Genomic DNA, 18,111 nt, shown 5'->3' on the forward strand with positions numbered 1-18,111 from the left:
TTGATGATTAATGTACATTCTCAAGCACTTCACACTACATTATTAAAGCACTTCATAAATTCATTGACAATTATAAAATGTACTTTATGAATGTTTATTTTTGTTGCTACAACAAACAAAAGAATGAAAACTAGCTGCAATCACCTTACACATTCCAGTTAGGTATCATTCTTGGATAAAATTTTATACAGACTTCAATCAAAGATAACACTCTGAAATTAATAAGGCCCTCAGTGTTAAATTATAATGCAAAATCATTGGCTTCATTTTCATTTTACATCTATATATAAACATTTATGCATCAGTACACTAATAAACACTGTCCATATTAATGAAATTATCTCTCTCTATATATATATATGTACACGCATCTATGAAAAGAGATTCAAGCAGTAATGAAACATTCTAGTAAAGCCCTACATTGGTGGGTGTAGAACTTGACTTAACACAACGTATGGAAGTGTTACCATTTTTTTAAACATCTAAAATGGCAATATAGAGAGTGCACTTAGTTGTGCAGATATCCAAGATTTTTTTTTCCTCCGATTTCTTGATTGTTTTTCAATGCATACACAAATTTTGGCAGATGAACTTGTAAATCTAACTTGGAGATCTGCAACTAGAATTACAAATTTTTGATGTGGAGCAGGAGCAAACATTCTCAACAGCCATTCTATAGCACTAAAATTTTTTCACAATATCTTACAAGAGCTAACTGTTCCACCACACTTTTTTAAAGTCCAATTTCCCTGAGAAAGGAACCACTTAAAATATTACCAGATGAAACCTGAAAAATGCATTTCTTCATTGAATGCAGTTGTGTAACCACAAAGCTAGATAGTTTTATTAAATTTTAAGAATCTTGATACAAAATTTTCTGTCAGGTGAAAGGGAGTTTTGTTTTTCATTCGAAGGCTTTAAATGGTGCTCTGTTCAGACATTGTTGAATATCCTAGTATCTATTGCCTCCTAACCTCTTTAACAATGGATCATCGTATATCCAGCATTCTCCATCTTCATGAAACACCTAAAGAGATAAAGTGTGATTTATGAGATCACTGTTTCCAAAGTATAGCAATTAAATTACTACATTACAACACTCATACTAAATACATAGGTTAATTGTTGAATGGCTGAAGGTACTGACCAATGTAATATAAAACCATACAAACCTGAAGGTGCTACGTTTGGTTTCTGGACTGTGCTGGGTTAGTATAGTTGAGCCAGGGTCATAGCTGGGGAAACCACAAGTAACATAAGCATTTTGAGCTTTGGCAGATGATGGAGAAGTCAAACCCGAATTCCTGCTGCTCATCGTCATTTAGTTGACTTTTGTGGTAGAGGAAGGGGGAAGAAATGCTTAAATCGGTAACTAACAGAATCCTAGTATAAATACCTCCCTATTTCTCCCCTTTTTTTAGCTTTGACAAAGGGTCAGTCAAACTCGAAACGTCAGCTCTTTTCTCTCCTTACAGATGCTGCCAGACCTGCTGAGATTTTTCAGCATTTTCTCTTTTGGTTTCAGATTCCAGCATCTGCAGTAATTTGCTTTTATACTGATAGGCTAAATTATGACCAAATAGGATTCTATAAAAATTCACTATTGGAGTTGACAAATGAACCACCACTTGGATTTGATATCAAGGACATCTTATAAAGAGAGATACTGTTGTTGTATTCATATTAAATAACCAATACGGAAAAGAGAGTTTTCAGTAAGGAAACTAAACTTACAGAAATAATTTATCACACTTTAGAAATCACTGTGTAGAATTCAGCTTAAGTACTTTCGAAAGAGTGTTGAGACAAATGAACTGAGATCTAACCATTGATTATAATGAATACCATACCTTTCTTGCTTTTGTACTCTATGCTTCAATCTAAAAAGTCACTCTTGATACATCATTTTTTTAACTAGTCCTGACACCTTTAAAAATACCTTTTGTCTGCAAACCCTCGGGTCTCTCATCTTACACCCTTTTTAAGATTTTACCAATTAGATTATACTACCCATTTCATTCTGAAATGCATCACCTCTCCCGTATCCGCATTAAATTTAATCCATTACGTATCTAGCCGTTTTTATTAGTCTGTCCTCATCGGTTTCCTACATTTTTAAGTTTTGCCATCTGCAAACTTTGCACCAGATCCAGGTTATTAATGTCTTAAGGTAAATGAATAATGTACAGTAATCCTGAGAGCACCACTGTATACAGAGGAACCTCGATATCCGAACGAAATCAGCGGGCACTATTTCGTTCGGATAATTGATTATTTGGTTAATTGATTTCCTTCGGGACTTGGAGTTTCATGTGAAGTCTGCTCCCCGTTCAGGAGACTAGGCAAAAGCACACTGCGTGTGAGACCCGCCCACTGCCTGCCCCACCCCTCCTGCCCCCCAATCCATTCCTCCCGGCAGCCGGACTGTACACTAACAGTAATACTGCTGCTGCCTTTGTGGGGTAAGTCTCCAAATAGCGCACGCACACAACATTTTGACAGGTTCCACCTCTGCCCTGTACAGGAAAATGTTGGCGAGATTATCTGGGTAAGGAGAGTTTAGGGTTCAGCCCTGTGTAGAACTCCAGGGAAAGTTTTGGGGGGAGAGAGAGAGAGTGCCTGGTCTGCCAAGATTGTTCTCGGTAGCATTTCAGTGAGCAGAGTTAGTTTTTATTCATTGCATCTTTTGTTTATAGGTACAATCAGGGTTGAAACAGCTCCGACATAACGTTTCTGTCAGGACCTTGCGATCCCCTTCAGATAACCTGATATTCGGATAATTGATATTCAGATAATCGAAGTTTCCCTGTACTTCATTCCAGTGTGAAGGACAATTAATCATTCACTATAATTGTCTGTTTTCAGTATCTGTCAATTTCATATTCTTGCTGCCTTTAATTTCATGTGCATCGATTTTGCTAAAATATCTATTATAATCTTTACATGGATTTGATACAGTACACATTGACACATTAATGCTCCCATAATTTTATCAAAGACTCATGTGATTTGGCTTTAATAATCTGTATGGCTATTAGTTATGAACCCATATTCTTCCAACAATTTTGCTTGGGATTGTTGTCACTAAATGCTTTTGCACCACTGGGGTTAGGTTGAACAAATTTGATTTGACAGGTTTCCCCCTTTTTGAAAATCAGTGAAATATTACAAACTATAATCATCTAGAAAACATCTCCATACCCAAGGAAGATTGCGAAATTGTTGTGGAGACTCTGCTACCTCAGAGGCACTTTATCTGGATCACTTCACATATTATGACAACACTGGCAGCTTCCTTTTCTTTTGAGAAGGCACATTATGTTCACCTGTATTTTGCTTTAGCTTTTCCCATTTATTCTAGATCTAGAATAATCAACAAATCATTACTAAATTGTCTTTACGTAACTGAATCTGAGAAAAGCAGTTAAATTGAAACTTAGTCTCATACCCGTGTCTCCCATTGAACTTCATTCTCTTTTCTTTCCCTTGCTTCAGCTCTTTGTCTTTCCTCAAGTCTATGTTTTGCGTCTGTGGCAGCATCAATATCCTTTATTTTCAAATTATGCGTTACATCCTTCCAAAGTCTGAAGAAAAAACACAAATGGGAGATATTTTTTAAAAAGTGATTAAATATTTACAGCCAATACTGCATGTCTTAGCATTAGGTATTTCCAGATAACGAGGGGTAATTAGCTCCCCTCTTTGTCGACCCTCCTGTAAGTCAGGTAAACTTTTCTTAGCATGTAGCTATCACACCTCAAACTCGGCCAAGGATTTTTTTTGTACAGAACTTGAGCACTGCTGAAAAATAGGAAATTTTGTTGAGGCTCTTCTTGCATTCGTCAGGACAATTTGCAAGAATACTAATTCAAGATGAAAACCAACATTTCTACTAGTGTAGGAAAATAACACTTAGAATAGAATCCCGACAGTGTGGAAACAGGCCTTTCGGCCCAACAAGTCCATACCAATCCTCCAAAGAGTAACCCACTCAGACCCATTCCCCAACTGTATTACTCTACATTTTACCCTGACTAATGCACCTAACCTACATATCCTTGAACATAATGGGCAATTTAGGGCAAGTTCACCTAACCTGCACATCTTTAGACTGTGGGAGGAAACCAGAGCACCAAGAGGAAACCCACACAGACACAGCGCGTGTGCAAACTTCACACATGGACAATTGATGGAGGCTGGAATTGAAGCCAGGTCCCTGGTGCTGTGAGGCAGCAGTGCTAACCACGGAGCCGCTATGCCTAAGTAGAAGATTACCGTATTGAATGACATAACAAGGACAAAGGACTGAATTCTATCCTTTGTGTTCTTAAATCCTCCAGTAGCTTCAATTGTTTCATGGGATCAGAAAGTTTCCAGCGTGTCTTTACATTTCATTAGCCCTGGATGTTTCTTATGAAAAATGACATGACGTAGGAAAGGTGCCTTATCATAATATTCCAACCATTTGGCTTAGAGTAGGTTTTACAGATGTGTTTTGTCTTTTCCTTCCTGATACTTTTTGTTTAAATGTATTAATTTTGGAAGCAAAGACAATCAAAGAGGGATGGAAATGGGACAATAATTTGGAAACATTTACGTCAAGTATTGATTTTCTTTTGCAAAAGGAGTGTGACAATGGAAACTTAGAATGGCAGAAGTACTTAAAAATGTACAATGTCAACTCGCTTGGGTGGTGGTGGTATTGGGTGGGTGGGTTCAGAAACAGGAGAGTGGTCAACATTATAGTAAGATTGAAGTCAAAGGAGTTTGTGGTGGTTCTCATGAACAAATATAAAAGACTAAAAATCATAATGTAGGTATATAGTGTATTTTTTTTTAAGGTTGGATTTTTATGGTAGTTGTCAGGAGGTAGTGACTTTTTTTAAAAAAAGGTTAGAAAGCGATTTTGGATAGTCAGTTTGAGCATTGTTTCCAAGAAAATGTGTCACTTCAGTTAAGTGACTTACATGCCACCCGGGTGGTAAATTTATTAACTTTTAAGACTACTGAAAAACAGATGTCCAGTTCAGAACAGTTTCATATTAGCAGAAGGATAGTGGATTTGTAAAGCCTTCAGGCTGGTAGAGAATCTTTAGTTTTTTTTAGCATTCCAAGGATAATGGCTGGAAAATTCCCTGAAGTTCGCTTAAGATTTTAGAGTAAGTGACTATATCCATCTTGTGTCTCCAGGAGAGAGAATAACACAGAGCACCACACCTGATAAACTGGCAGAAAATTCTAAGGGAAATTCTTGTATGAAATTCAAGAGTTAAGACGGAAGTGATATTTCACTGTGATTGAGAACCTGCAAAGATATTGCTTTACTGAATACAATAAGCTGGTACTCTTTTGTTGAAAGAATGTTGGCAGCCAGATGTACATGGTTTCAGAGAGTTACTACCTCAGTACCCAAATTGTAAAAATTAAACTTATGACCTATAAAACCAGGTTTCACTCTGGGATCTGATTTGTCCAATTTTGCTATTAGCTGGAATCGTAACAAAATTTATAAAGTGACTATGCAAGCAGTCACTTTTCTTCTGAAGTGGACAGCAATATTTTTTGCTGTGTTTGTACGAGTAAACTGACAGAATAAAGAAGGAATCCTTTTACAATCACAACAACTTCTTCAACTACCTTTTCTCCCTTCTCCAGTTCAGTAGGATATCTTTGTTTGGTTCCAGACGTAACCAAACAACTGTTCATAATCAGAACATTTTTGGCAATGGCTTCTTGCTCCACATCATTATAAAACAAAGAAAGACATTCCCAAAGGCTTATAACAGTGGGTTACAAAGTACTATTTTACTCAAAAATACATGATCCAGAAAATAAAATATGAATTAAGGTCCAAAGCATTTGTAGTTTTACTTTATTATAAAATCTTACACTCAGTTCAGATCTGAACCTGAACAATTCAACCTTCTGAACCCAGATAAGGATTTGTATGCGAATAAATCAAATTTGCTTTTTAGTTTATTTACATCAACTCAGAATCACATTGCATGCAATAGTCTATGCTGTGCCCGAGACTCCTTTCAGGTTTATGAGCCACTTCCACAATGTGAATATAAAGCATAGCTGAGTTCTTACCCTATTTTCAAATTGCGGATTTGCTACATGGAATCCAGGAACTGGGACATTTCTCTCAGACTGTCTGTTTCTTTGCATGGCCTTACTATTATAATTAGTTTCCCACCTGATATTTGGGTAGACATTGCACTGTCCTTCAGTGCTATAAGGAGAAAAGCAAAATGCTGAGGAGAATAAGTTTCTTAAGAACATACAACACGTGCACAACTGTTTAAAAAGAAACCATAAAAATATGATTGTACTTGACAAAAACAATTAAAAGAGAAGGTAAATGTTGGTGAGTACTTGTAAATTTGGAGCATGATTGCAGATTTCCAAACTCCTGAAAGCAATCTACAAGCTATTTGCTGACAAAAATGTGTACTTTGAATACAGTTGTTACCTGACATTTTCCTTCCTCATTAAGAATGAAAAGTGAAATTTATCTTCTCATAACTGCAGCAAATCATTACCTTCTGGATTCAAAGTCATCCTGATCTTCCAACTTCCTTACTTTTTTCTTGATAATAGGCAATTTCTTTGTATCTATAAATATGTTGTTCTCCTGCATTAAAACCATAAAGTCCCCATCAGTTTTGCCACTGAGACATATCAAATCTTGCACAATTATAAATACAGACACTCATATTAAATTATTTCTATCTCAAAACCAAAAAAAGGTAAATAAAGAATTCCTTGGAACAAAATAATGTAGCATTCCTATTTTTACCAAATTTCATGTAAACCACTTATGAACGTAGTTTATCATTTTATGTATTTTCCTTCTCTCCTGTGGTGGAGCTAATTTCGCCAGCTACTTAGACATCCATAATGACCATCTAGCATCAATTCCATCTGAAATTACTATTGCCTGGCATGGTAATCATGGAGGAACATCACATTCCTAACCACTCCCAAGACTGAATACCCATCTCAAAATTATATGTTATGATTATATGTTATTAGAAGTGATGCCTTTGAATGGTTTACTCAATTTCTGGGATCTGATTTGTCCAATATTGCTATTAGCTGGGATCATAACAAAATTTATAAAGCAACCATGCAAACAGCCACAGAATTGACTGATCACAGAAACTGATCACAAAATACTCAATAAACCATCCCATATCAGCAGATTTTGCCACAAGTCTTAGGAGCAGAAGCAGGATAATTTGGCTTATCAAATTTCTCTGCCATTTAATAAGATCATGGCTGATCTGATAATCCTCTATTCCACTTTCTTGTCTTTTTCCAACACCCTTTAATTCCCTTACTGATTAAAAATCTTTCCATCTCAGCCTTGAATATTCTTAATGATGGCTTTCTTGACAGCCCAGTGCAGTAAAAAATTTAACAGATTGACTACCTTCAGAGAAGAAATTCTTCCTTATTCCCTTCTTAAGTGGGTGACCCCTTACTGAGATTATACCCACTGGTCCTAGACTGTCCCACAGAAGTAAATAACCTCACCGCATCTACCTCGGGAATCCTCCTAAAAATCTTACATATTTCAATGTGATCTCTTCTCATTATCCTAAACTCCCAATGAGTACAAGCCATACTTGATGGGCTAAATGGCCTATTTCTCATTTCTTTTGGTCTCAGTATCCCAACTTCATCAGCTGAATCTCTCACTGTTCTTAGCTTTGAGGGAGGGGGCATCAAAACACAAGTCATTAACAGATGTAAAATAAGGAATGAAAATAAGTTTTGGTTCCAGTCACATTAAAAATAATGAATATAGCAATCCAGTTATATGTTGCAACTGTAAAATAACAAACAGTTAAATGGTAAGTGTTGGTCTTCCCATTAATATATTGCCACTAATGCTTAAAACATTACAAAAACTGCCAAAGACTTTCTTGTTTGGAAAGGCATTGAGGAAAGGTTGAGGATATTACATTGCTACTGTTTCTGTAAATTTACCCATTGTTCTTTATCATCTTTAGTGAGTACAATTCAGACTACAGAAATTGAAAGAAATGTAATTGGTATTTTAGTTTAGTAAACAGTCTTGTTAACATTTCAATGATTAACCCATTAAATAGTTTAAATGGGTATTATAAAATTATATTTATATCCCTAGTTGCAAGGATGTGAGCAATAATCATTTAGTTTGTTTAGTGTGGTTTGTTTTACTACAAAAGAAGTACATAATGAGCATCTTTAAGTTTAGAACACAGCTTACCCCTGTACTCCATTTAACATACATCACTCCATTCCACTCTCCTTCAACTGAGGCAAAACATTTCTTGTCATTTGGAGAACTGAAACAGCAAAATAATGACTTTTTTGCAAGTTATTACTGATTTTGAAAAAACAACATTAAAATATGTGAAAATAACCTACAATATTTCAGCAGTTATTCTGTGTTTCTTGCCTCCATAGAAAGGCTTGGTATGAAATGTAATATTGGCATTGTATCCTGTTTTTGCACAGGTTATGCTGCATTCACCTCCTAATTCCACCCATGGAACGGTTAAAATAGACCTGTTAGATAAATTGAAAAAAAGTCTGAATATCATAAAATTTACCTAATTTTCAATTACAACCTTAGCATTGGTGAAATGCCTTTGTACAAAGGAGCTGCATGAATGTTATAAAGTAAAATCAGATATTGAGCCACATTAGGGAATATTAGCGCAGACGATAAACAGCTTAATCAAATGATGGTTTTATGGAGCTCCACAGAGAAGAAAAGTGAGGTCACAAGCAGAGGTGTAAGGAAGTTATTCCAGAGCTCAGGACCAGGCATCTGAAAGCAAGGCCACAAATGATAGGACAATTAAAGTCAGGGATATATAAGAGACCAAAATCAAAACAGTACTACATGAAGAATGAATGCCATGACTACAGACTTGAACACAGGGATGAGAATTTTAAAATTGAGTTAAGCATTGCTTAATCAGAGCCTTAGCAAGTTAGAGATCACAGGGATAATTGTGAGTAAGGACAAGCAAAGCAGAGTTTTAGATAATGTTAGATTCCAGAGATTAGAGGGTGGGAGACCAGGAGAGAGTAGGTTTGAATAATTAATCCTGGTTTAGAGGCAATAAAGCCTCAGATTAGCATTTTTATTGCTGGTGAGCTGAGGGGGGATGGAGTCAGTTGATGTTAGAGGAGGAAATAGATGCTCTTAGTAATGGAGTGAATACATGGTCAGAGGATCACTGCTGCGTCAACTACAACACAAAATTTGCAAACATTTTGGTTTGGCCTCAGACTGTTGCCCAGAAGACAGAGGAGTCAGCAGCTAGAGTGTGGAGTTGTTGTTGGGACCAAAGACAGTAACTTCAGTCTTTCCAATATGTAATTTGGAGGTAACTTCTGATCATCCAGTACTGGTTGTCTGTTAAGCAGTCTAATAATTTAGAAGCAATAGTGAGATGAGAGAAGTAGTAGTTGTGAGGTAAGTTGGATGTTGTCATTATTACATGAGAACTGGCTCTTTGTTTGCAGAAGTCACCAAAGGGTAGCATGTAAATAAGAAAAGAGAGGCAAGCAAAAATAGATCCTTGGGCAACTCCAGAAGTTACCACTTCACAGAGGAAGAGAAGACACTACAGCAGATAATAAACAAATTGGTTTATTGTAACGCATACTGATGGACATGAACATTTAAAGTGGTAGCATATTCAGACAATACTTGCCTTCCGTAGCCATTTGGAAAAGTGAGAATATAATGCTCATCATAATCAAGTAGAGAGACACACCCTGTCAAATGAAAGAAATAAACTTTTAGTATGGATAAGTGGAATTGGAAAGTGGTCCATGCCAAGGAAAACCCAAGATAAACTGAAAATTAATGAAGGTAAAGTTTTAAAACAAAAAATCAGAATTCTGATGATAAAAGTCAACAACACATCATTGCCATTCTTCAATCTACGTAAGATGATAGACATGCAGCAAATCTATTGGGGATGAGATAGTTGCACTTTTGCTGATGGCTGAAGAGATCAATATATGAAAGGCTCTGCTACAAAATGACACATGAAATGTTAACCACGTGTCATGCTCATATTTGCTGTTCCCACTGTAACAACTAATTGGCATGGCATGGCAGCCCAAAAATGATGTGTGATTCCCTTTGTTATCAGAAAGTGTCTTTGAGATGGGAAAAACGTGTTTCTATCATCCTATTCTTGAAGCAGGGCCTCAGGCATCATACTAGTCTTTGGTTCCAGCTATCACATCCGGCAGAAAACTCTTGGGATTGCATCTGTCTTCCCTCTTGTGCATGTGGCTGGCATTTTTACCACCCACCTCGAATTGTACTTGAGAAAGTAGTGGGGACCTGACTCCTTGAACCAGTGCAGTCCACATGGCTTAGGTAAATAAATCGCACTAACAGAGATGGAGTTCCAGAGATTTGACTCCCAACAGTGAAAGTATTTTGGAGGAGAACTTGCAGGTGGTACTGTTCTGCCTATGTGTCTGTCACTCTTATCCTTCTAAACAGGAGATGTTGCAGGTTTGGAAGGTCAAAAGTAGTAGACTTCTTTCTCTACGCGTGAAAGGAGTCCTGCATCATAAAGCCAAAGTAGCAGAATTTGCTAACAACTTCCAGAAATGCACTTTTATTTTAAAAACGTATGATCCACGGTAGGAGATGTGAATGCTTGTCCCATAATTTTTGTCATTTGTAGTAAAGGGGAACAAGCTCCTGGCATAGGAGAGATAATGTAATGGAGATACTGTAGAGGAATTCTCTGGTCAAGATGTGGCATATTTTGTCTTCAGTTTCCTGCTCTCACTCTAGACTAGAAAATTTTATTGACTTTGGTTTCAAATTCCACTTACCTTGCCTTCACATGGTTCACCTCTAATTCTTCTTCAACATCTCTTTTTCTGCAGGCTGGCTACCAACTAATATGGATTACAAACCCAAATGCTGCCATAGCTATCTCAACAGCACTTTCATTTTATTTCCTGTGAGAACTATTCAATTCCACCTTACTTCTTATTTCCACTGGCAGGTGAAACTGGGACAAAACAGTACAGCCTCAAAATTAGGGGGAGCAACTTGAATTGAGAATGAACATCTTCACTCAGAGGGTTGTGAATCTATGGAATTCCCTGCCCAGTGAAATAGCTGATGCTTCCTCAGTAGATATTTTTAAAGCTAAGATAGATAATTTTTTTGAACAGTAAAGGAATTAAGGGTTATGGTAAGAGCGTGGATAAGTGGACCTGAGGGCACAAAAAGATCAGCTGTGAGCTTATTGAATGGCAGAGCAAGCTCGAAGGGCCAGATGGCCTACTCCTGCTCCTAGTTCTTAAGTTCTAAGTGGAACTCCAAGTTTCAGGTCACTTTTCATTTTAATTGCCTGTTCCATATCTACTTTGACCTAGCTATCCTCACCCTCTTACATGGTTCCAATGAAGCTCAATAGAAGCTTGAAAAATAGCACCTGTTTTTGGATTGATTAGTTACCTTACTGGCTTTGATTAGATTTTCAATACAGAATTCAATAATTTCAGATTGTAAACCTCCTACCAATTATTCTAGAAACGAGTTATTGGTAATAATTCCACAATTGCACATGCATCTTTGCTGCAAGCCGATCTTTCATTTCCTTACTTACTGCAGACCAAATCCATATAATTCTACTTCTCAAACTCTTTAATTCCCTTGCTTGACAAGATTCTATATGCCTGAGCCATAAAAATATTCCAGGACTTCACCATCTTTTCAGGAAGAGTTCTAAAGATGCAAGATCCACATTGCTAATTACTTTCCTAATTACTTTACTTACGTGCATACTAGCCTTTTGTGATTTATACATTAGAAATCGGATATCCCTTTGCGTCTCATAACTCTACAATCGCATCATTTTTATGATATGCTTAATTTTTTATTCTTGTTGCCAAAATGGACTATTTCACATTTTCCCACATTATAGCCCATCTACTAGATCTCTTCCCACTCCATATTAACCCATTTATAACCCTCTGTAATGTCCTCTTCACAACTTATTTTGTTACCTTTCTTTGTGTTAGCAGCAAATTTGGTAACCAAAGTATCTATCCTTGCATCCAAGTTATATGTATAAATTATAAAATGCATCAACCCCTGTGGTACATCACTTGTTACATTTTATTATCCTATAAAGGATTAATTTATATTTACTCTCTATCTCTCAATTGCCATTCAATTTTCTATCCATGTCAATTTGCTAGCCTGAACACTAAGCTTTTATTTTCTGCAACAACATTGATGTGGCACCTCATCATAAGCCATCTAGAAACCACTGGTTCACCTTTATCCACATCACATTCTCAAAAATAACTCCAATTGATTGGTTAAATATGCTTTCCTGTTCATAAAACCAGCTGACTCTGCTCAAAATTCTCTCAGTGACCTTCCCTAATTTCTTTAATAGCAGCTTCTAACATTTTCCCTATGATTGATGAAAAGCTCACTGGCCTACATTTACCAACTTCCTGTCTTCTGTTCTTATTGAACAAAGATGTGAAATTTGTTATTTCCAATCTAACAGGATCTTCCTCCAACCAAGAGAGTTTTGGAAAATTGAAAACTGCATTAACAAGTTTACTAGCTATTCTTTAAAGATGCGGGGATGAAGTCCATCAGGAACCGGGAACTCGTCAGCCCACAGTTCCAATAATTTAATCAGGATCACTTCTCTAGTGATTAAAATATTCTAGAGTTCCTCCTCTTTCCTGATTGGCTGCTGAGACGTGTATCCTCTATAATGAACACTAGATTGGGTTGGAATATCTGCTTGGCTTGGACAAGTTGGACTGAAGAGTCTGTTTCCATGCTGTACATCTCTATGACTCGAAGACTCATGCAAAATACCACTTTAATTTATCAACTATCTTCTTAGTTTCCATTATTATTTCTCCAGACGCACTTTCTATGTAGCAAAGTTCATTGTGTTAATACTTTTTACAAAGTGACCCTTACCATAGCTGAAAATGTGTTGCTGGAAAAACGCAGCAGGTCAGGCAGCATCCAGGTAACAGGAGAATCGACGTTTCGGGCATAAGCCCTTCTTCAGGAATTCCTGAAGAAGGGCTTATGCCCGAAACGTCGATTCTCCTGTTCCCTGGATGCTGCCTGACCTGCTGCGCTTTTCCAGCGACACATTTTCAGCTCTGATCTCCAGCATCTGCAGACCTCACTTTCTCCTCAAAGACCCTTACCATAGCCCTGGCTACCTTGCTGCTGTACTCCAACTTCTCTATCCTTAATATTTTTTCAGTCATTCCTTGCTGCTTTTCATAGTTTGTCCAATCTTCTGACAAAGATTGTTGTTGCACAATTGTATGCTTCTTTTCCTTAAGTTTGATGCTATCTTTAACTTTTCTAGTTAACCACGAATGGTAGATCCTTCCATTGATATTTTTCTTACTCTTCTGTGCCTTCTGAAATTTTCTTCTAAAGTCTACCACTGCATCTCTATTGACCTACCCTTTAACCCAATTTGCCAATTCACTTTAGTCCGCTCAGCTTTCATGCCCTCATTATTGCCCATATTTAAATGTTAAGAAAACTAAACTGTTTTCTCCTCAGGTTCTTCCAGACATGCAGATTATTTCCAGCATCTTCTGCTCTTAATTCAGAATCCCAGTAAACTTTTGTGAGTAGGTATTTGCAGAAATGAAGGATTTAAAACATTGGCATGTCTGGACAAGACTGTTTCTTGATCAACCTCTCTGCTTCCAGGCATATCTGCATGAAGTATAGTACGGTGTGTTTGTGAAGCAAACATTCAAATTATGGAGAGAAGCCATCGGATCTCTGTTAGCATAAATTCCATCTGGAGAAGAATCCACGGTTACCAATTTATAATTATCATTGTAGATTAAATGGTTGTTGCATACTTATTTTTAAAAGCACTGTAGTTGCCCCAGCAAAGTCGCAAAGTCACTATCTTGCTTCAGACAAGACCACAAGTTCAATCATCTGGTCTGGAACACTGAACATAGGAAAGTACAGCACAGAACAGGCCCTTCAGCCTATGGTTTGTGCCGATGATTATTTCTAATCTAAAATAAAATAACCTAACCTACACATCCCTCAATTCACTGCTGTCCATGTGCATGTCCAGCAGTCGCTTAGATGTCCCTAATGACTCTACTTCCATCACCATTGCTGGCAACGCATTCCATGCATTCACAACTCTCTGCGTAAAGAATCTACCTCTGACATCTCCTATATACCTTCCTCCTAATATCTTAAAACTATGACCCCCCCCATGCCAGTCAATCCTGCCCTGGGGAAAACTCTCTGGCTAGTGATTCTATCCATGCCTCTCATTACCCTGTATACCTCGATCAGGTCACTTATCTTCCTCCTTCTCTCCAGCAAGAAAAGTCCGAGCTTAGTCAACTTCTCTTCATAAGACAAGCCCTCCAGTTCAGGCAGCATCCTGGCTTTGCACCCTCTCCAAAGCATCCGTATCTTTCCTTTAAAACGGCGACCAGAAGTGGACACACTATTCCAAGTGTGATCTCACCAGGGTCTTATAGAGCTGCAGCAAAACCTCGCAGCTCTTAAACTGGTCTGTACTGTATGAGCTCATCTCAAAAGCAACAGTTCAAGGCTGCAGTGTATTTAATTCAGAGAAATTAAAGTCAGCCATCATTCCTGCACCTAATCCATAAATGGAAACACTTAGCTGGGAATCTGTCAGTGTTGATCACAGGAGATGAAACTACAACTGATACCCAGTGTGGCCAAAGACTCACGCATAATGGTGAGTTAGGCATTTATTGGGGGTGTGGGGAAATGACTGCTGTCAATTGAATTGCGGAGCTAAACTCTTCAGGAGAAAGGGGGCAGGAAGAAGTAGACATAACAAAAGTAGACAGTGCATTGAGAATCGGAGCTGGGAGGTCATGTTGTGGCTGTACAGGACATCAGTTACGCCATTTTCAGAATACTGCATTCAGTTCTAGACTTCCTGTCATAGAAAAGATGTTGTGAAACTTTAAAGGGTTCGGAAAGGATTTACAAGGATGTTGCCAGGGTTGGAGGGTTTGAGCTATAGGGAGAGGCTGAATAGGCTGGAGCTATTTTTCCCTGGAGTGCTGGAGGCTGGGGGATGACCTTACAGAAGTTTATAAAATCTTGAAGGGTGAATGGTCAAGGTCTTTTCCCCAGGGTAGGAGAATCCAAAACTGGAGGTTTAATATAGGTTTAAAGTGAGAGACGGAAGATTTAAAGGGATCTGAAGGGCAGCTTCTTCCACTCAGAGGGTAGTGCATGTATGGAATGAACTTCCAGAGAAAGAAATGTAAGCTGGTACAATTACAACATTGAAAGGGCATCTGGATGAGTACATGAATAGGAAGAGCTTGGAGGGATATGGGCCAAATATGAGACTAGATTAATTTAGGATAACTGATCAGTGGTCCAATGAGTTGGTCTGTGCTGTACATCTCTATGACTGACAAAGAAAATTTCAAATATTTCCAGAAGTTTGATAAAATGAAAACAGCTATCTTTGTAGAAGGTCTGGGAAAGAAACTTACCCTGTCCTATATTATGTACTCCTATAGACATTCCAAGAAACTTTGATTTAGTCCAGATGTGAGCATTGAATTGTATCCTTTTTGATAAACATTCTGCATAAAATGCTGAAACTGTGGAAAAAAAAAGGAATATTATGACAAAGACAATTTTCCCTTATTGGACCATTAACAGTTTGTAATAAATTGCACAACTGCCTGACAAAATATGGAAATATGTAAAACTTACAGCATTAAATAGACTTTTTGGCACGTACAGCCCAAGTCGGTATTTCCTCCCCATGTGAGAAAATAATTCTACCATATTCCCACTTTTTTGTCATATTCCTTCATACACGGGCAGACAAAAGTGAAATTCTCCAAAACAAATTTACTATCCTTGAAAAGTTGAAATTGGAAGGGTACTGTCCTGTATAACGGATGGTTAAAAAGCAGGGCAGTAAATTGCTCTGGCATAACTTGTGAGCAATTTTCCCTGTAAGCTGCAAAGCTATACAACACTCTGAAGGTTTCTGCACAGGCCAAGTGCAAGTTGGCCTCTTTAAGCTGCTGAACGAACAAAAAAATTAAAAGGCCTGTGCACCTCATCAAATTATCTTTGGGCTACAGAAAAATGAGAAAGTGTAGGTTGTTCATGACAAGTAGCAATCACAGATACAGACAGGTTACCCAAATAAGGAGAAAAAATGTCTTTTGAAACTGCTCATTAGCATTGAAAATTTGGTCATTTATTATATCATAAAATGTTCTGCAGAGTATAGGGTATAAAATGTATAAACCACCAGACAAGTTGGCTGATCAGAAAACAAGTAAACAAACATCAATGCAGATTGCCTTCTGGATAGCTGGGCTGAAGGGAGTATCCAAATTAAGAGACTGTAACTGATGGAAACAAACACATTTGCAGTTTTTGTTAAATATTGGATCACAAAAACTATGACTTCTACTCCAATATAAAATATAGGATAAGATTTTAACTCAGTTTCTTTAGAGAATGCTGCAACATTCTGAAGTCTTGTGTGGTTTCTTAGATTACAGTGGTAACTAGTAAACAAAAAATGCACAAAATCAAGGGTTCACACCATTAACACCTCAACAAGGTTGCATTCCAATCTATATTTTTGACTCCCAATGGGTTCATTCCCTCTGGTCCACTCTTTCTCCATTCCCAATATCTCCTCACATTCCATGGCATCTTCCCATGCAATCGTAGGCATAATACCTGGCTGTTTACCTCCTCCCTCATTATCACCCAAGGCCCCGGACATACTTTCCAGGTGAAGCAGTGATTTACCTGCACTTCATTCAATCTAGTCTACTGTATCATTGCTCACAACATGATCTCCTCTACATTGGGGAACGAAACACAGACTGAGTGATTTCTTTGCAAAATATCTATGTTCTGTCTGCAAAAATAACCTTGAACTTCCAGTTGCCTGCCATTTCAATATATCATCATGTTCCCACACCAACATTTCTGTTGCAGATGTGTTGCAGTATGCAAGCAAGCCTCAATGCAAGCTCGAAGAAAGAAAAAATAATTTTCTGAATGGGGACTCTGCAACCTCCATGACTCAACGCAGAGTTCAACAACTTTAGAGCCTGACTCTATTGGCATGGCTGTTCAGCAGTTAGCCCTGCTGCCTTATAGTGCCAGGGACCTGGCTCGATTCCAGTGGTCTCAATAATTTGCTGCATTAAAAAAGAAATTCTCATTTTCCCAGCAGTTCTTTTGCAACTTATCTTTCTCCATGTTCTCTGGTTACTAATGCTTCTGCCAACAGAAACAGTTCCTTCCTATTTACTCTAATCAAAACTTCTCAATTTTAATGTCTTTTAAGATTCATAGCCTTCTATGCTCTAATGTGTACAATACCACATTCTCTTATATCTTCACACAACCTAGATCTCTTGTCCATTCCAGCAAACCTACTCTGCAAACTCTCAGGTCTTGACAGTCATATTCTAGTTCTAAATGCCAGAAAAGTGAAGTCACCTTCCTGGGAAATGGTAACAAAGGTCACATAATAAAAACAATGTAACTTCTAGTTGGATATATTTAATGAGATTATTGAAATAAACTTACTCGGTGGGTGATGTGACACCTGCTCTGCGACAAATGTCACACTGTTCTGGCTAGCCTCTGGAACTGGACCTTCAGCAACAGATTCCTGTGACAAAGGGGGAAAATATGAGCATATAAAAATGTATTTAGAAATGCAAAAGCTCTGCAAAATTATTTATATCCGTACATGCAACATGAGGTTCAATGTGAACAGGTTTGCTAAAAACAAATTACAAAACATATGTTGCATAAATCAGACCACTGGATTAGAAATATGTTGAAACCAAATTCATTAAGACTGATGAGTGATTTACCGAAATATATTACCTGTGCTTCTCCTTTCCCATTTTAGAATTTGTCTTACTCTATATTATTCCTGTTACATTGCTGGTAATGAATGAAGTTATTTTTCAATACTTGATAAATTTTGACTTGATTCAGCATGACAAATTAAATTATATCCTGCTTTAATC

At 37.5% G+C, this 18,111-nt stretch overlaps 1 protein-coding gene across 4 annotated transcripts in view; it reads right to left on the reverse strand.

Moving 5' to 3' along the window:
- Window positions 1-80: 80 nt before the first annotated feature.
- Window positions 81-18,111, reverse strand: part of osbpl9 (oxysterol binding protein-like 9) — a 172,236-nt gene continuing 154,205 nt past the window's right edge. For all 4 annotated transcript variants that reach the window (XM_043699210.1, XM_043699208.1, XM_043699206.1 and 1 more), the window contains 8 exons: window positions 17,660-17,744; window positions 15,577-15,687; window positions 9,723-9,786; window positions 8,422-8,562; window positions 8,261-8,339; window positions 6,546-6,637; window positions 3,449-3,584; window positions 81-1,027 (listed from right to left, as the gene is read on the reverse strand). In XM_043699210.1, the coding sequence (XP_043555145.1) occupies window positions 953-1,027; window positions 3,449-3,584; window positions 6,546-6,637; window positions 8,261-8,339; window positions 8,422-8,562; window positions 9,723-9,786; window positions 15,577-15,687; window positions 17,660-17,744 (783 nt within the window). In that variant the 3' untranslated portion in view covers window positions 81-952. The remainder of the gene's footprint in view (window positions 1,028-3,448; window positions 3,585-6,545; window positions 6,638-8,260; window positions 8,340-8,421; window positions 8,563-9,722; window positions 9,787-15,576; window positions 15,688-17,659; window positions 17,745-18,111) is intronic.

The sequence above is a fragment of the Chiloscyllium plagiosum genome, chromosome 11, assembly GCF_004010195.1.
Source record: "Chiloscyllium plagiosum isolate BGI_BamShark_2017 chromosome 11, ASM401019v2, whole genome shotgun sequence".
NCBI lineage: Eukaryota > Metazoa > Chordata > Chondrichthyes > Orectolobiformes > Hemiscylliidae > Chiloscyllium > Chiloscyllium plagiosum.